General features: G+C 48.4%; 1 protein-coding gene across 1 annotated transcript in view; it reads right to left on the reverse strand.

Annotated features, from left to right (window-relative positions):
* Positions 1–20,200, reverse strand: part of SLIT1 (slit guidance ligand 1) — a 171,800-nt gene that overhangs the window by 21,967 nt on the left and 129,633 nt on the right. The window contains exons 19-25 of the mRNA XM_040254163.1: positions 17,939–18,082; positions 17,478–17,644; positions 15,918–16,050; positions 14,845–14,913; positions 12,119–12,190; positions 10,182–10,253; positions 9,231–9,302 (exon numbers count right to left, since the gene is read on the reverse strand). Of these exons, the coding sequence (XP_040110097.1) occupies positions 9,231–9,302; positions 10,182–10,253; positions 12,119–12,190; positions 14,845–14,913; positions 15,918–16,050; positions 17,478–17,644; positions 17,939–18,082 (729 nt within the window). The remainder of the gene's footprint in view (positions 1–9,230; positions 9,303–10,181; positions 10,254–12,118; positions 12,191–14,844; positions 14,914–15,917; positions 16,051–17,477; positions 17,645–17,938; positions 18,083–20,200) is intronic.

Raw genomic sequence — 20,200 nt, forward strand, 5'->3', positions numbered from 1 at the left:
ACAAAAAAGTCCACTGTCCCTGCCAACCACAGGACCCAGGGCCACATGGCCCTCATATTCCATGGGCAGCCTTCCAGTCCTTTCCCATATTTACACATACGGTCGGTTCTCCATGAGAAAGAGATTATATCCATCCAGCACACACAGTCACTGAGCAGCCTGCTTCTTGTCACAAAACAGCATGCCTTGGAGACCTCTCCCAGTCAGCTATACGGATCCATCTCATTTTATCAAACTGCTTCAGAGCATCCCACAGAATGGACACTTCATAGCTTTCACTGCCGGACACTCCAGTTGCTTCCAGAGGCAGTGAACACTTTGTCCACGCCTCTCTGCAAGGAGAGGCCATTTCTCTAGGACAGATGCCTAGAAGAGGAAGTGCATGTAAAATGTTCACAGTGAAGTGAAAGTTGCTCAGTCGTGTCCAACTCTTTGGGACCCCATGGACTATACTGCTGCTGCTGCTAAGTCGCTTCAGTCAAGTCCGACTCTGTGTGACCCCATAGACGGCAGCCCACCAGGCTCCCCCGTCCCTGGGATTCTCCAAGCAAGAACACTGGAGTGGGGTGCCATTTACTTCTCCAATGCATGAAAGTGAAAAGTGAAAGGGAAGTCGCTCAGTCATGTCCGACTCTTCGCGACCCCATGGACTGCAGCCTATCAGGCTCCTCCGTACATGCGATTTGCCAGGCAAGAGTACTGGAGTGGGATGCCATCGCCTTCTCTGATGGACTACACACTCAATGGAATTCTCCAGGCCAGAATACTGGAGTGGGTAGCCTTTCCCTTCTCCAGGGCATCTTCCCAACCCAGGGATCAAACCCAGGTCTCCTTCATTGTAGGCAGATTTTTTTTACCAGCTGAGCCACAAGGGAAGCCCAAGAATACTGGAGTGGGTAGCTTATCCCTTCTCCAGGGGATCTTCCCACCCCAGGAATTGAACCAGGGTCTCCTGCATTGCAGGCAGATTCTTTACCAACTGAGTTAACAGGGAAGCCCACAATGTTCACAGCCAGCCTCCAAAAAAGGTTGTAATGACTTACACTTGCCGGCAGGGTGAGGGTGTGCCCGCTCCCTCGCATCCCCACACTGACACTGACATGGTGCACTGCCAACCTCTTAGGCTTTGGCCAGGCTAGTGGGCAAGCTCTTAACCCTCTCACTAAACCACAGTGAGAGATTCAGAGATGAACAAGACATGGATTTGGGGGAACGGAGGTTGCCAGTGGTCTTTGAGCCAGCAAATAGAAAAACCAGAGCCTCGTATCTGAAGCTCATTTATATTGACGTTATTGTGAAAACATAAGGCTATGTACTGTTCAGGAGAATGAGCACATTTATTAAGCACCAAATGGATGCATTGTCGTTTTCCGCCTGTGTCTGGGCAACACAGAGGAAGCGGTTCCCCTGGCAATGTGTTGGGTCTGATAAAAGCAGCAGTGACTCTGAGCAGGAATTGCCCCAAATAGCACAGCTGATGACGGCCCATCTTATAAAGCAGGCTCAACAGTCTTGGACTCCGGCCCCTGGTGCAGCTGCTCACTGCCCGGGTGACCTTGAGCGGCTCACTTAACATCTCTGGGGCTCACTTTATGATTCGATAAAGAGCCTGCAATCTGGAAGGGGGAGAAAGACAAGCACATCGAGCCTGAAATGGGTGCCAAGGGAATAATGCAGCTTGGAAAAAGAAAGCCAGTTCAGCCTTGACGTGTATTTCACTCTTTCTGTCCTGATTTGCTAACAGCATCCATCCTGGCTAATGGGACAAGGCAACACCTTCCTCTTTTCCCTGAACACTGCCAGGGCTTCTTAGAGGTAGAGGAAGTTCAGACACTTCGATTTTCTGAAGCTCCATTGCGTTAAAAAAATAATAATAAAGACTTAGAAAAATAACAGGACTACAAAACAGTGGTATATTTAAAACATCTATATTCACCAGACTGATATTTTTAACATAGTATGAGGTAATGTAATTATGCTGTTCAAAAGATAAATATAGAATTTATTGAAAGTATTTTTGTACCACACTGCAGGAGTGTGTTCTGCTAACGAGCCATGAGTAAGTAGAGAGTTTATTCTGAAGGGCTTCTTCTCTCAGTCTTGTAACTCATTTAGAGAAAAAGTCCAAAAGACTAAGTCTAAAGCTGTTGTGAGTGTGGAGGCTCTTGACACATCTTAGGATGTCACAGTTCCCAATTCCTGCATAAATCCTCCCCATAAACGGCAACATAGTCATGCCTTTTTCAATTCTTCATATATATTATATAATATATATGTTATTCTCTATTTTTATATATATTATTCTCTACTTATATATATATATTATTCTCTATTATATATATATATACAATATAGAAATAATAAAAGATACCAAAGTTACATACAAAGCTATTGAAAATTAGGCATTCTGGCTTGATCAACACGTTTTACTTGTCGGTATACACAGCAGATGGCGAGCGACTCCTGATTTCAACATTTCAAGCTTTTATTTCTCCATTTTCCAAACACTATTTTTTTTCTGACAACTTTATTAGTTTGAGTAGTTCACTTTCACCTGGAGTCCATTTTTCCCGATAAAATGACTGTGAACTCCCAGTGCGTGGACAGCCACAGGCCCTGCTGAGACCAGTGATGGGGACAGCCAGGCCACTCATCATTCCAAAAGGACTGTGGAGTCAAGTTCATCCCCCGACAAAAGTATAAATAATCCTGTGTTGTTGATATTTGGTATAACTTGGAAATAGATGAAACAGTAGCTATTTCATCTGTTTGTGCCAAGGCCCGCTGGGCTTCTTCTACTAACATAACCAAGACAGAAATAGACCTCCTATGACAGAAGTGCCAACTATAGAGTTTAGCATACACTATAACTTCAAAATCTCTTCACCTGAGCTATTCCTCCTCCCAAGCAATTTATTCATGTGCTTCCCTGCCTCCTTCTGCTGGAATGAAGCTCCCTGAGGGCAGGTGTCACCAATCCCACATGGTGCCTGAGCCAGCAGAACCCCACCGTTTGCCGAATGAACCCCTGCCTCCAAGCAGGAGAAATGCACAAACCTCAGTATGAAAGCAAAAGAAACTAAAAAATAAAGGAATCCTCTACCACTCCATAAATGTAACTAATTTAATTTTCATCTATTCCTTTCTAGCTCTTGTGCTGATGTGTGTATATATATATATACACATCACTGAAATCAGAGTATACCATCTTCTTTATTCTGCGTTTTCATCAAATAATAAAGTACAGTGTCATAAATATTATAACTACTTTTTATTTTGTCATATGGACCTCCCATGATTTACCTAATCATTTCATATTCACTTTTCACAATGAATTTTTAATGAACACAGAAGTATAGTGTTCCCGCAGGCAACAGATTAGGGGCAACAAAATACCAGATTATAGACATGAAGGATGACACTGGGGAGCCTTGCCACAGGATTTGGCACATAGCAAATACTGGCTGATGAACGGATGGATGGATAGACAAATGGAGGAAAGACGAGTTAACTGCAAATATCCAAGTGGACAGCAGCAGAGATGTGCAGGCAGTGAGCAGTGCTCGTACTCATGATGGCCTGATTATGGCATGTAGTTAGACCTCTAGTGGACATGAGAAATAACCTGTGTACAGGCAAGGAAAGAACCCAAAGAGCTGAATTAATTGTCTGAGGTCCTGCTGCAAGTTGATGGCAAGACAAACACCTAAGGCCACATCCTGATTCCTACTCTAAAGTTCAAGGGGTTTAAATATGGTGGACCTCACCCACACACACACACCCTCAGCCCACCCACCCACTTCGCGTGTTGCCAGTAACGAGGAGAGGCCCAGGTCAGAGTCACACCAAGAACAGGGGGCACGTCTGGGAGCCAGGAACACTGGGCGCTCACTCTCGGGCAACCCCTGACTTGGGACAGAGCCATGGGCACCTCCTTCCCTTCAGACGGCCTGTGGCCTCCGCGAAGCCCAGAAAGAATGCAGTGAGTCTGCACTATCCTTTTACCATTCCTTGACCCCTTGTACTTGCTCAGGGAATCCTTAAGAAATAGGTGCAGCTTCTCATGCAGAAGAAATAATAGCTACATGTGTGCACAGGCACACATATCCCATTAGCATTAGATGGGCACACACCTGAATACACACATATGCACACTTCTCAGGCTGCTGCCTCGTTCCATCTGAAACCCTGGGTATAAAGGGAAGAATGTATTCACAAGGTTGCTTCATAATAATGGAAGATTTCTTGCACATAGATGCTATTTTAGGCAGAAATAGGGCAACTAGCAAACATATCTAATTGGTAGTGCTAAAGCCCTGTTCTGCAATTACCACTTCCACTGAGCTCTACCAATTACCACTGAGCTCTACTTACTGTTTTTTGTTTTGTTTTTTTTCTAACAAGTTAGATCTGGATCTGGCTTCTCGCCTGATATCACTGTTCTCCTAACGTCTGAATTTACAGATAGGCATGGGCTCAAACTCTGGCTTTGCAGCTTCAGGTTTTTGCTCACATAAAACATATGTTGTCTTCCTCTTGAACCCCCCTTCCACCTCCCTCCTCGCCCCATCCCTCCAGGTTGCCACAAAGCACTAGCACTGGGTGTCTTGCATCCATATCAAACTCCCACTGGCTATCTATTTTACATATGGTCATGTGTATGTATTAAAAAGCAGAGACATTACTTTGCCAACAAAGGTGCATCTAGTCAAGGCTATGATTTTTCCAATGGTCATTATGGATGTGAGAGTTGGACTGTGAAGAAAGCTGAGCACCGAAGAATTGATGCTTTTGAACTGTGGTGTTGGCGAAGAGTTTTGAGAGTCCCTTGGACCGCAAGGAGGTCCAACCAGTCCATCCTAAAGATCAGTCCTGAGTGTTCACTGGAAGGACTGATGTTGAAGCTGAAACTCCAGGACTTTGGCCACCTGATGTAAAGAACCGATTCATTGGAAAAGACCCTGATGCTGGGAAAGATTGAAGGTGGGAGGAGAAGGGGATGACAAAGGATGAGATGGTTGGATGGCATCACTGACTCAATGGACATGAGTTTGAGTAAACTCCAGGAGTCAATGATGGACAGGGAGGCCTGGTGTGCTGCAGTCCATGGGGTTGCAAAGAGTCGGACACGACTGAGTGACTGAACTGAACTGAACTGATGTTTCAATGCTATTCTCTCAAAGACTGTTTGAATCAGTAAATTTCAGTTGAAAATGGAATTGAGAGTTTGATATATCATTTCAAAAGACACATTTTGTTCTTTCTCTATCCATAAATATGTCACAATGTCTGAATGTTCTTTTTCAACAGGATAGAGGGGACATATGTACACCTCTGGCCGATTCATGTTGATGAATGCAAAAACCATCACAGTACTGTAAAGTAATTACCCTCCAATTAAAATAAATAAACTTTAAAGAGGAAAAAAAATGTTGTTTATTTCCCTTTTGAAAGGCAAAGCCTCTAGATTTTGAGCTGAGGGCAAGATCAGAACATCCTTGGGCATCATTCAGTTTTCACAGCTAAGGAGGAGAGGTAAAGCCCAGGCTAAAGAGATGGGGTTCCCAGGTGGTGCTAGCAGTAAAGAACCAGCCTGCCAAAGCAGGAGACAAGAGATGCAGGTTTGATCCCTGGGTCGGAAGATCCCTTGGAGGACAGCATGGCAACCCGCCCCACTATTCTTCCCTGGAAAATCCCATGGACAGAGGAGCTTGGCAGGTTACAGTCCATAGAGTCACACAGAGTTGGGCTTGACTGAGGCGACCTAGCATGCACACATGCAAGCAGGCAAGACACACGGAGGAGGAAGAGGTGGGCCAGATGCTTGGAAAGGCCCTTCCTGGCAAGGGGGAGAGCTGGAGCAGACGGTCAGCACAGCCCAGGGGTAAGCAAGAGAGGAGAGCAGCGTGGGCCCAGAGCAGCAGCAGAGCTGGCCCGGCAAGACACACACGTGAACTCTCTAGAGAGAAGCATTACCAGTTCAGGTCCTCAGAATTCCTAACATCAGCAAACAATGAGCTCACAACCAAAAATTACTAAACTTAGATAGGATCAAGGCCCTGTGAGTGGCAGTCATCAAGAACAATGAACAACACGACCCCTGCCTGGTCTTCGTCCAGAGCCACTGTCTCCAGCCAGGCTCCCTCCTGACTCTTCCCATCCCATCCAGCTTCCGTATGTCACCATGGCTTTCCAGGAGTTTTCACAACTTAATTCTTCCTGATTCCCTTCTATCTACAGACCAAAACTCAAACTTCTCAGCATAGAGACCTTTTACAACAGAATGGCAGTGTCTGTTTCTACACTCCTGTCTTCCTACCCCAAATTTCTTACCTAACCCAACTCCCTATATCCACATATTACACACACAGTAAGCGTGTGTGTGTGTGTTCATTCAGTCATGTCTGAGTCTTTGTGATTCTATGGACTGTAGCCCACCAGGCTCCTCTGTCCATGGGATTCTCCAGGTAAGAATACTGGAGTGGGTTGCCATGCCCTCCTCCAGGGGCTCTTCCCAACCCAATAACTGAACCTGCATCTCCTACACTGCAGGTGGATTCTTTACCCCCACTGAGCCACCTGGGAAGCACGCTGGACAGTATAGCCTCCCTGAATATGTCATTTACACTTTCTTGCCTCCATGCCTTTGCACAAGCTATTCCCTCTTCCTAGAATGTCCTTCCCTATCTTCTCCAAATGGCAAATTCCTAGTGCCTTTTCGAAGGCAGTAAAGATGGCACCTCCTCTCTGAAGGTCATCTGACTTCCCCAGAGTTAGTCATTGCTTTCTTTGAATTTGTTTTGTAGTATCCCAGATGGTCACAGAAGGCAGCAACCTTGTGTTAGTAAATTCTTCAGCATTTGACTCACTGTGGTTCCTCGGGACATATTTATTGAAGCAATAAAGAATAAATAAAGAGCTTTGGAACCACACACACCTATGTTCAAATCCTGTCTCTGTCATTCCCTAGCTTTATGACCTAGGAATCTGTTTGACTGAACCTGAGACTATAAAATGGATATAATAAACCCTGCCACAGAGGACAGAACCTCTTATCCCTTCCACTCCCATGGCAGACATCACTAATCAATCCTTGCACTCTGCCCACCAAGTCCTAGAATCTTCAGTATGAATTCAAGGCAGCCCCTGTCTTTATGAAGCTGGCACAAAAGCTACTTCCCATCTGGAAGTAAAGTCCTTGTCCCAAGCAAACTCACAATGAGTGGCACTTATTACTATTTTATTCCTCAAGTCTAAGGTTGTTAGATGCCTGCTATGGGAAAGGTAGAGAAATGTTACCATATTAAGTACCCACAGATCATCTGTCTGATCTCACAGATTAAAATGTGGAAATGATGAGTCTTAAAGTTGAGAAAATCCAGGGAGGTTGTTGAGAGAATGAACGTCAAGCAGAGATGCTGGGGACCCCAAAAGGCTCTCTGATCTGGATTTGCCTGCCTACTTGGGCCCTGGCTGCTTGGCTGTGAGGCAGAGAGCATGAGGATGTGGTAAAGCCCAGGGTCCCAGCTGCATCCATCTGGCTGAACATGACCTTGACCTATAGATGAGACAATAGGAAAGGACATATTTGCTCTGTGCCTGGCCCCACCTTCAGAATTAGGATGACCCTAATTAATCATAATTCATGGCCCACTGCTTTTATACTCCCTCATTTTAAAATTATGGTAAAATACCTATCATATAAAATTTGCCATTTTGACCATTTTAAGTGTACATCTCAGTGGCATCAATTACACTCACAATATTGTGTAACCATCACCACTATCTGGAGAAGGAAATGGCAACCCACTCCAGTATTTCATGGAAAGGGAGATTTCATGGACAGGGAGGATTTCATGGACAGGGAGGATTTCATGGACAGGGGGGATTTCATGGACAGGGGAGATTTCATGGACAGAGGGGATTTCATGGACAGGGGAGCTCGGTGGGCTACGGTCCATGGGATCGCAAAGAGTCAGACATGACTGAGTACACAGCACCACTCTCTGGTTCTAAAACTTTTTTTATCACCTTGAACAGAAACTCTTTACCCATTAAACACAAATTCCCTTTTCCTCTTCCTCCTAGCTCCTGGCAACTACCATTCTTCATTCTGTAGCTACAAATTTGACTAGTCTGGGTCCCTCATTTCAGTGGAATCACACAATATTTGTCCTTTTATGTCTTAGCTATTTCACATATTTTAAAGGTCTGCTCACGTGTCAGAACTTCATTCCTTTTTATGGCTGAATAATATCCCACTGTACCATATTTTTTTATCCATTCATCTGTCAGTGGATACTTGGGTTGTTTCTGCTGTATAGTTATTGTGTGAATAATGCTACTATAAACAGGGTGTACAGGTATCTCTTCGAGTCTTTGCTTTCAATTCTTTAGGATTCATATTTAGGAGTGGAATTGCTGGGTTATATGATACTACATTCAGCCTTTTGAGGAATTGAGCATACTGGTTTTTAAGAATGTTCTTGGTGTTGCCAGCTAAATGGTTTTGGAAGCCCTTCTGCATTCAATGAAAGTGAAAGTCGCTCAGTTGGATCCGCCTGCAATGCAGGAGACCTGGGTTTGATCCCTGGGTTGGGAAGATCCCTGGAGAAGAGAACAGCTACCCACTCCAGTATTCTGGCCTGGAGAATTCCATGGACTGTATAGTCCATGGGTCACAAAGAGTCGGACATGATTGAGCAACTTGCACTTTCATTTACATTTCATTTCAGCATCCAATTATACCAATTACACTCCTTGGAGGTACTAAATTTCCAGAGCTTATCACCTACCATGTGAACTCAGAGGCACAATACTGGCATTGTGCTTCAGAGAACAGGCTTTGAGACTGAAGACTCAGCCCCTATTGTTGCCCTATGCAACTTTGGGTGAGTGTGTCAAGTTTCTGGACCTGCCTCCTCATGGGGAAGATGGGAATAATGGTAGCTGTGTTGTAGGAGTGCTGGGGGGTTGCATTAGCTGATGGAGGTGCAGTGCTCGGCAGTCAACACAAGGTCATGACTACTTTTATTATTGTTTGTGAGGAACTGTTCTCAATCCCATTGTTACAACTGATGGTGCACTGAATGTGTAAGAGTCTGAAACAGGAAGCATTTGAAGCTCATGAGCTAAATTAAAAGTAATAATCTCCAGAGGCAACATCTTTCTTGGAATCCAAGTTCCATTTAATACAAAGAGGTGCTGAGGACTGGGTCAGAGTTACTTACAGGTGAGACAGCGAAGTCACGTCTGCAAAGATGCCCTCTTGGAGGGTGGAGATATCATTGCCATGCAGGGACCTGAAGAGAGAAGAGGCCATCAGGACTCAGCCTGAGACAGGGACTCAGGAACTGATGGAGAGACGCCCTCTGCTGAGAGGGGTGTGGTTGGGGGAGAGGGCCCCTGAGTGAGAGATTCTGCTAGGATGGCCACAGGCAAGGAGAGACTAGCAGAGGCTCTGTGACGATCACAGACCACGCCGACCCTCAGCCCCCGCTTGTGCTGTCACAACTAACCCACGCACCACGCCCGTTCACAGGACAAGTGGACACGCGCCCTCCCGAGCTCAGCCAGGGAGCCCGAGGGGGACAGGCTTCTTCCCGATAGGGAAGCCACTAGTGGACCCTGGTTGAGGGTAAAGAATGCCCCCCTGCCCCAGGTGGCTGCCAGAGGTCTTGGGGCAGGGATATTCCGGAGGCCGTGCTGTGAGCATGAGGCTGTGAGCACAGGCCACACCTCGCAGTGGGAATTCCTTAGAGCAGGTTCAACATTCACCATTTAACAGGAGGCTCACATGCCAGCGAGGGGCTACCTTATCTTGAATGCCTAGGAACATGCTCCCGCACACATATGGCAAACACAACTTGGGGCCAGCAGCAGCCCCTGGTTGCTGGATTCTCTGAGACAGAAGACTAAGCCCCTACTGTCTATGCAACTTTGGGTAAGCGTTCCCCAAAGTTGTTTCCCATGTATTCCTGGGCCTCCGTTAGGGACTCTAACGAGAGTGGACTGGCCTTCCACTTTGGACACAGCTGGCCCTGCTGGGGCCCTGGACGTGGGGACATTCCTGCCCAGCAGGGGGGTGAGGAGGGATGCAGGGACATTCCTGTCCACCGGGGGATGAGGAGGCCCCTCGTGGCGCAGATTTCCCCGGAGGAATGGAGAATGGGAAGACTCACAGCAGGCGCAGGGAGCGAAGCCCCTGGAAGGCCAGAGGAGGGATACACTGCAGGGCGTTGTAGCTGAGGATCCTGGGGGAAGGAAGAGCGAGGAAGGGTGGGGAGAAGAGTTATCAAGGGTGCACTTCCGGTGCTGATGCAGATGGTCACCATCCTGACCGTGGTGATGATTCCATGGGCATGAACGTAAATCAAAACGTGTCGCCTTTTACACTTTGAGGATATACTATTAGATATTAACTATACTTCACTAGAGCTATTTTTAAAATAATAACAAGAGAAATGAGACGTTTTTATCACAGGAAAGGGCTGTTCCTCCTTGCAGCTGCCAGGATCGCCTGGCCCAGGATTTCTCAGCCGCAGCACTGTTGACAGTTCCTTGTTGGCGGGGAGGGGGCTGCCCTGTGTGCTGTAGAGGTGCTGAGCAGCATCTCTGGCCTCTGAAGACGAAATGCCAGGGGTTCCCCCTGCCCTCCACCAGCTGTGACAGTCAAAAATCCTCAACTATTCCCAAGTGCCCCCTGGGGGGCAGAGCCGCCCCTGGTTGAGAGCCACAGGCCATGGCAGCTTCACACACAGGCTCATAAAGGAAAAAAAATTGCCTGCTAATCCAGTTCCACAAGGATCAAGCCATTACTGACGGTGCACCCTGAGGGGAATTCAGAGAGGAGAGACGGAAAACATTCTGGGCTTTGAATATACTGGCTTTTAGAGAGTTAACATGCAAATCTAAGGAAAAAAATTCAAATGACCCCAGACTCTTAGATCTTCGCAGAGGTAGAAAAGCACTAAAGTCATTCACTTGAGATGTGTTCTTAGTGATTAGCAGTAACCTTTTGATGTGTGACTACGTGTTTTTCTCAGAAAAAACGGTCCTCTGTATCCTGGCTCCTCCCTTACCTCTTCAGAGCAGTTCCTCAGACCTATCTGAGAGGCTATCTCCGGGCTTAACTCAGCTTTTACATTATGTATTTTTCTTTCAGTCAATAGGCTCATGAAGACTTTGAAGTGGGAACCCAGGGCAGGAAAGTGCAGCGTTTCACGGCCTCAGGCCCACATTTTGTTCCTGGGGGCCTGCCTGGGTCAGGAACCTGTCTTTTTGGGACACTGGCTCTGCTATTTGACCACAGTAGGACCTAAGGGAAGGTTCTCAAGCTCTTGGCACATGATCTGTAAAATGAGGTGTTGAGAAGGTGAACAAAATACATTCTTAAGCAGGCAAATATAAGCGATGCTTGTTAATACTTTCCAACCAATTGCTTGGAACATAAGTAAAGCAATCATTAAAATATCGTAGAACATAGGCACAAAAATGTTCAGAGTCACCATTCACAACAGTCCAAACTGGAAACAATCCAAATATCCATCAATAGTAGAATGGATGAGGAAACTGTGGCATATTCCTACAAAGGAATACTATATAGCAATGAAAATGAAGACACAATGGTAAATAAAAGAAGACAGACACAAAAGACTATATCCTATATGATTCAATTTATATAAGGCTCAAAAATGGGCAAAATTAAACTTCATTGTGTAGAAATACATATGTAGATGGCACTATAAGACCAAAGAAGAGATCACTGTAGAAGTCTGAGTAGGGACTGCCTCAGGTGCAGGGAGAGAAAAGAAGAACCAGGAAGCCACAGGGGGACTCTTGGGGTGCTAGCCGTGTTCTGGTTTTTGCCTTAGGTGTTTATACATGTGCTAGTTCTATGACTATTTGTTAAATTATATGTTTATGTTTTTTGCACCTTTCCATATATATGCTGCATTTCACAATAAAAAAAAATGTTTCTGAAAAGTCTTTTTGGCCGGCAGGCCCTGGCACCCTCCCTGGAGGCTGAGGAGGCTACGTGGGGACACCTGCTCATGACCGAGGCTTGGGGAGAGTCCCAGTAACCAGGAGCGCCGCCCCCGCCCCCCGCGGGACTCACAGAGTGGTCAGCTGGCTCATGTTGGTGAAGGACGAATTGCTTAAGGAACTGATCTTGTTGTTACTCAGGTCCCTGGAAAAGACAAAAGAAAAAAAAAGTATCATCATTTAGAAAGAAAGGACTCCTCCCCTTCCCCACTCTGGCCACAGCCATCTCCCAGCCAGGTGGGCAAGTGGCTCTGACCACTGGCAGGCGGGAGCTGATGGAAGAGGCATTGGGTTCACAACCAGTTACAGCTCCCAGCTCTGATCCCTGCACTCCCTCTCTGTCCCCAGGGTTCCGGGTCTCCATTTCTTCATCCCACACCCTGGCATCGCCCCTGCCCACCATGGAAATACTCCCACCAAGGGCATCCGGGTCTCTCAACTGCCAGGTGTGAGGGGCTCTCTTCCTTTCTCTCTCACTAGCACCTCACGTGGGTTCGTTCACTCCCTCTCCCTATAATCCTGCGGGAGAGGTAGTAAACCCATTCTACAAAAGAAGGGGCAGGGTCTCGGGGTGATGAGGTGACCCACTCAGGGTCACACAGCTGGGAGGAGGTTCAGCCAGAGTCAGACCCTCGTCCATTGGCCCCGAAGGCCCTGGTCATTAAATGTGCTCTGAGTGACCCTGCAGTGCTGACCCTGTTGACCACCGTCTTCTCAAATCTCTCCTCCGACTCCAGTCTTCATGCACTCCCCCTTACCACTCAGCTGCACTTCTTTCTCATCCACCCCTAAGGGATGGTCGCCACTAAGCCCTGTTCTTGCTCTTTCTCTTCCTTTAGTCCTTCAGCCCTGCCGGATGCTCCTGGATTACCTCCCCATTGGGTGCAGACGGTGTCCTCCTCTGTGGTCCCAGCCAGACCTCTCTTTCCCCGTGATAAGGATGTGCTGGTTATTTCAGACCCAACAGGCAGTTTCATAGTACTAACTGCCTCGACATTAGTCCCCTCTCCCTCCCTTCCTCTTCAAGCTTATCCACATCACTAGTGAAGCTGCCTCAAATTAGACCAAAAAGTGCTGTCTCTCTCTATCAGCCACTGCTGGTGGTGCTGCTAAATCGCTTCAGTCGTGTCCAACTCTGTGTGACCCCATAGACAGCAGCCCACCAGGCTCCCCTGTCCCTGGGATTCTCCAGGCAAGAACACTGGAGTGGGTTGCCATTTCCTTCTCCAATGCATGAAAGTGAAAAGTGAAAGTGAAGTTGCTCAGCCGTGTCCGACTCTTCGAGACCCCATGGACTGCAGCCTACCAGGCTCCTCCGTCCATGGGATTTTCCAGGCAAGAGTACTGGAGTGGGGTGCCATTGCCTTCTCTGGAACTTGAACTGAATGTCCCCAAACAAGGGACCTGTGCCAGAATGCAATCACCTGTGGGCCTTCCTCGTGGCTCACACAGTAAAGAATTGGCCTGCAATGTGGGAGACTTGTTCGACCCCTGGGTTGGGAAGATTCCCTGGAGGAGGGCATGGCAGTCCACTCCAGTATTCTTGCCTGGAGAATCCCCAAGGACAGAGGAGCCTGGCAGGCTACAGTTCATGGGGTTGTAAAGAGTCGGATGTGACTAAGCACAACAGGATACTAAACACACAACTTAATTTAGGCAACATTTTTTCCATAGCGCTACTTTCCCAATGAAGGAAGAAACTGGTTTGATAAAAATGCGGATGCAAGTTCTTTATCTAATTGCAGGCACATTACAAAGAGCTCTCAAGCTGCCATTGACCCACAGACAACACTTTGGGTAGCAGTGCTCCAAGGCACTTAAGATGAAATATTCTCTGGGCTTCTTTTTGACGGAATCTGGCCAATGGGCAGATAAAGACAATCGAAGTGAGCTGTTAATTAAGCTGGAAGGCTAAGAGGAGCTAAACTTATTCTGAGGCTTACTTTGTACATTTTCATGAAGTAGAAAGGTCAAAGGTGGAAATAACAGAATAGTAGATGTTAGCCTAAAGAAAAAGTTAGTTACAGATGCGTATTTGAGGCTGCTGTATCTCATATTTGGTTTGGAAGCCAAGGTTGGATCAAGAAGTTTTCCATAACTCTCTACTTCTGCTCTGGCTCCTACCTTTGCAAGGATAACCCTCATTAATAGTAATTATCAGCCTCAAGCGGCACTTCGGGGATGGTGTGGGCAGAAGCAGACCCAGTCCAACCCCAGCCAGGAACAATGCAATTCCCAAGAATGGCCACTAGGTGGCAAAACAGGTCTATGCACAGATGTTCCCAACAGGATGCTGTGAAATTAAAAAACGGATCAGTACCAGACAGGGAACATAGCCAATATTTATAATAACTATAAATAGAGTATATCCTTTAAAAATTGTGAATCACTATATTGTACACCTGTAACATATACTATTGCACATAAACTATGTGAAGTGAAGTGAAAGTCGTTCAGTTGTATTTGACTCTTTGCAGCCCCATGGCCTATACGGTCCATGGACTTCTCCAGGCCAGAACCCTGGAGTGGGTAGGATTTCCCTTCTCCAAGGGATCTTCCCAACCCAGGTTTGGGAGATCAAACCCAGGTCTCCCACATTGCAGGCGGGTTCTTTACCAGCTGAGCGACAAGGAAAGCCAAGAATACATAAACTATACTTCAATTTAAAAAAAAAAAAAAGAAAGAAAGAAAAAATGGGTCAACCAGAGTGGGGTCTGTAGGGAATTCCAGGAAAGCTGGAGCAATAATAGCTAGATTCCAATGGCCCTCCTGTCCTCTGAGACGGGCCAGGATACTCACACAAGCTGCAGGTACTTGAAGGTGGACAGCTGTGCTGGAACCAGCGTGAACTGGTTCCCATCCAGGTAGCTACAGGAGAGAACACCGCAGTTAGTGCAGCCACGTCAGCCTCAAGCAGAGTCCAGCACTACAAGAACCTTCCCCTGCAGCCAGGGCCTTCTCACCCATGTCCTTTCCTACCTATGGACTATACAATTGGCCCTGAATCGTTAACCGGAGGAGAAAATACAGGCCATATGGGAAGGTGCCACCAAAAAGCCTGGGAAAAGCCACGGACACATGAAGCCTCCTGTGGCTTCCTTCCTGAGCCCCTGCCTGGCCCCCTCAGCATCCTCCCTGTCAGGGGGCACCACAGGCTCAATCTGCGACCCTCTGCCCTTCGCTCTCTCCTGTCCAATCTTTCCAGCCAAATAGGTCTGACTGGCATATTAATACCCACCTGCAGCCCGCAGCAGCACGCAGGTCCCTCCCTCTGTCTGCTGGTGAGGTGCCTGAGGCTGGTCCCAGACCCAAAAACTCCCAGACCTGAGTTCTGTGTTTTCACAACCACCTGGGCTTCCCCTGACTCCATCAGCACCACCCTGCATGTTCCTAAACCATCCAGGCGCAGGACGCTGACGGGAATCTCCACCTCCCTCTGCAGCCAGTTCTGTGACTGACTGAGCTTCTCCCACCCACTGGTCTCTCATCATTCACTTTTGTCCCATTTTCATATCCCCCTCCCTGACTGCACCAGCCCCCAGGCCTGGGCTTCTGCAGCAGCTTTCTTCTGTTCTCTGCACCTGGGCCTCCATTCTGCTTCTTACTACATACACCACCACCCAATCACTGTCCTTAAAGCCCAGGCACTAAACTCCTTGTCAAGTTTCCCAGGGCTCCCCTTGTCTACAGGGCAGAGCTTGGGATTCAAGATGCTGTGACCTGCCCTCCTACCCCACGACCACCAGCCATCGAAAAGCTGACCTGAGCTCCTGGAGCTGCAGCCCCACCAAGAGCAGCCCTTAGGATGCCTTGTCTACCCTCCAGAGGTCCTGGTCACCCTCTCCTCCTGCCAGCAGGCGGGGGCTACTCACAGCTCTGTAACATTCTTGGGGATGCCCTTGGGCAGGGTCTGGAGGTGCTTGTTGCTGCATCGAACCACGGTGTCCAGGCAGGCGCACTCCTGGGGGCACTGTGGGCGGGGCAGGCAGCTCCCCTCCTCCTGGCCTGTGGAGGAAGGTGACAAGCCACATTAGTGAGGGGACAGGCCTCCTCAGGGCCTCATGCAGCCAGTGCCCCACTTCAGGGCGCCTCGGAACAGAGGCCTCTTGCTGATACTGCGTTGAGCACAAGTCAGTCCTCTCTTGGATGCAGCCCTCCTCCACCGTGGCCAAAGCGTCTTGGATCTGTTTTGAGGTTGGAATTGGTCTTGGGTTCACCGCTTCCACCTCAGACCTAGGATGGACCCGGGCACAGCAGCGAAGGAGGATGGTGGCCACATCATTCCTTGAGCACCTACTGTGTGCCAGACACTGTACCAATGTAATTTCTTTAATGATGCAGTAAACAGGGACTACCATTGCTCCTAGAATGTGAGTATCGTGGGGATGGAGACCTGTGTCCCTTTCTTCTTCTCTAGTCACTGAAGGGGCCCAGCACTGAGAGCAGGGCCTGGCCCATATCAGCCTCCAGACAGGTCAGTAGAATGAAGGAATGAAGGACTTTCTATCTTACTGAGATTGGGAGAGGTTAAATAGCTTGCTCAGGTCAGGAAGTTGATCAGAGGCAACATGGAGTCTGTACCCAGGTCTGGCTGGCCCAGAATCTCAGCCCCTTCTATCCCAACATCTTTCCCAGACTCACTCATGTATTGAATAAATAGTACTGAGCACCCTCTGTGTTCCTTCCTTCCTTCTGCTTGAGTGTAGGACGGACGATAAGGACACCAGGGTCCCAGGAAGCAGACTGGAAAAGGGATAGGAGGTGCTGAGAAAGGTGGGGAGAAGCCAGGAGGCTGAAGCTGAAGGCAGGCGGAGAAATCCCCAGTGCCGGGGCTCCTGAACACAGACAGCTGGGCCAAGACAAGACCTTGCTCTGTCACTTTTGGTAAAAATCTGCTTCCTACAGTTGCCTCTGTATACGGTGCTCTCTCTGGAGGGGGAGGCGGGGGCTGGATTCTGTGCGTGTAGGGAAAGAAGGACATGACCCCAGGAAAGAGATCGAGGACTCAGGGAAAAGAGAATTCTGACACAGGAAGTGACCCAAGTATGGAGGGTGGGGGCCCCTAAGAGGCCGGGTGGGTACTGCAGACAAGCTGAGCCATGGTCTGGAGCCCTTAGGAACAGCTAGGAGGTAGGTCTCTGGGTTGAACTTACTTAAAGAAATTACACTAAGATGTTAACTATGATTTTCTCTGAGTGACGAGCTAATAGGTAACATTTATGCCCTTCCTTTGTCTGTATTTCCCCATTTTTTAAAAACAGCAAGCCCACCATTGTTCTTATAGTCACACGGGAGACCCCCCCAGGCTGAGGCAGGCGCAGGACTGGGTGGGTGTCCATGCTCCTCGCCCCTCCCCTCCCCAGGGGACCCCTCCTCTCTGGGGCACGACCACGCCCTATCCCCCCACCACCTGGGGGGTGCCCACGCTTTACCTTCTTCACACCTGAAGTCGGGGGAGGCCACGTCCTGCAGGGGAATCTGCCGCAAGAAGTCTGGGTTCTGGCACCGCGGGTTCCCCGTCACGATCTTCCTCTTGCGCAGCCAGTCGCCCAGCCACGCCAGCTGGCAGTTGCAGTTGAAAGGGTTGGCCAGAAGGTTTCTGGAAGAGGCGAGTGATGTGACCACAAACCCGACCCCCTCACCCCCCCGCGAGACTCAGTTGTCCCAGCAAAGCCGGCTCCCGCCTGCCACCTGCTGGCCACACAGTCGCCCACCACTCCAGGACCACCAGCAGCGACTAGGAGGTGGCACGTTAACACGTAAAGACCCAAACGCCTGAGTCCTTCACAGTAACCACAGAAGATCGTCCATGTCCTGCAGACAGGACGAGAGGCCGGGGCTCCAGGGTTCAGCCCCGCCCGCGCCGGCCCTGCGCCCTCCGAGCCGCACTTACAGCGTGGAGAGGGCCTGGAGCGTGTCGAAGGCTCCCGGGGAGATGGTGGCGATCTGGTTGTCGTAGAGCGAGAGGAGGCGCACGTTGCGCAGGCCCGTGAAGCTGTCGTTGTGGATGCAGCTGATGCGGTTGTTCCTTAGCATCCTAGGGCCGGGAGAGGTCGGGGAGCCGGTGCTGTGCCGCACGGCCGTCCGCCTGCCCTGTGCTTGGGCCACCAGCGGCCAGTTCACAAGTTCTCCTCCAGAGACGCTGAACCACAGAGAGGAGAGCCCGGCGCCACACCAGCACTCCTCTCCTGGCCTGCCAGCCTCTGAGATGCCTGCCTCTCCACCCTGCCCACACGGGACCCCTATGCTGACGATCATCACCTTCATCCCCAGGTGCCCACAGCCTCCCTAACCTCCAGGCCCCGCACCACGGTCAACACCTGAGACTTGCCTGAAACTTAAACCCGGCCATGTCACTCTCCAGCCTAAAGCCCACAGCAGCCTCTAAACTGTGCACAGAATCCTGTTTAAACGCTTTACTACCCAGCCCCAGACCAGCACCTGCCCACCTCCCCAGGGATGGTCACACTTTCCACCTCTCTGTCCTCCAGGCTTGCTGCCCAGGCCGGCATCCCCACACCTTTCCCCAGCTATGCTCTCCTTCCAGAACAACCTTCTTCCTCATTTATAGCTGCAAAAGTCTCTGTTTGTCCTTGAACACCTGACTCTATTCCCTTTCCCACACAAAAACTAAAATCAAGCCTGACATAAAATAGGCAATTCACAAAAGAAGTTGAATGGTTTAAATTAAAATGGATGTACTAGGTGAGGGAGATTAAAAGGCACAAACTTCTGCTATAAAAGAAATGAATCATGAGCATGAATGGACAGAAATAAAGTTTATGAACATTCATTGAAAAATGTTCAAACTTACTAGTAATCAAGGACACTTAACTGATATTGCATCTTTGCCTGCCAAATTATAAAATCATTAAAAACATAATAATAATAACGGTAAGGCCCAGGGTTGGCAAGAGGGTAAGAGGATGGGCACCTTCATGACAGCTGGCAGGAGAACTACTGGGGACCTCCTGGAAATGTGCCTGGTGAGATGTACCAGGAACCCTAGCCCGGCCCTCTGTGCTTTCACCCAGCAGGTCTAGCTTTAGGGATTTATCTCTAAGGAAATAATTCCTAATGGGCAGAGAATTTCATGACAAAGACATTAATCACAGCATTGCTTGTAATAAAATTAGAATTAGCCTTAATCTCTACTAATTATGTAGCTCCTTTGTCCATGGGGATTCTCCAGGAAAGAATACTGGAGCGGGTTGCCATGCCTTTCTCCAGGGGATCTTCCAGACCCAGGGATTGAACCCAGGTCTCCCACATTGCAGGCAGAGTCTTTACTGTCTGAGCCACCAGGGAAGCCCTATGTAATATATATAATCATTCAAAAGAAATCACAACGATGCTCACATTATGTTTAAGGGGAAAAAAAAGATTACTAAATAAAATGTATTCAAGGATTTCATTAAGATATATCTGTATTTTTGCATGCATGTATGTGGGTGTATGTGTGTGTGTGTGTGTGTGTGTGTCAATAGTTAACCGTGACCAGCGGAGGGGTTATAGGCACTCCTTTTCCTGTGCCTGCACCATTCCTGCAGGCTCTGTCCAGCACCAGCCCTTCTTCTCTCCTCTGTCTACTCCAAGTCTTCCTTGGAAAGAACTCAAGTGATAGTTGAATGCCCATGGCACCCTCTCTCCAGGAATACTGTGTGCATGTTCAGTTGTTCAGTCGTTTCCAACTCTTTGTGACCCCATGGACTGTGGCCCACCAGGCTCCTCTGTCCACAGGATTTCCCAGACCAGAGTACTGGAGTGGATGCCATTGCCTACTCCAGGGGATATTCCTGACCCGTGTATTGAACCTGTGTCTCCTGGAACTCCTGCATTAGCAGGCAGATTCTTTACCACTGAGCCATGTGGGCCCTTCAAGAATTTGTAGGCACGTATAAAAAAGAACGAGGCAGCCCTCTATGAAGAACCTGCCACACCAGTGAAAAAAAAAAAAAGCTGCAAAACACAGTGCAGAATAAAACCTTTTGTAAAACAGGCAAATAAAAATCCACAGGGAATCCTCTCATGTATTTGTTTACCTTACATAACCTCCATGACATGTGCTCAGAAAACAAATCTATAGCCTTACTGCCGTCTGAGATTTAAATCCAGGCAGGTGGCTTCTAGAGGTGTTGTCCACGTGGTAGACACT

The sequence above is a fragment of the Oryx dammah genome, unplaced genomic scaffold (genome assembly GCF_014754425.2).
Source record: "Oryx dammah isolate SB20612 unplaced genomic scaffold, SCBI_Odam_1.1 HiC_scaffold_14, whole genome shotgun sequence".
Taxonomy (NCBI): domain Eukaryota; kingdom Metazoa; phylum Chordata; class Mammalia; order Artiodactyla; family Bovidae; genus Oryx; species Oryx dammah.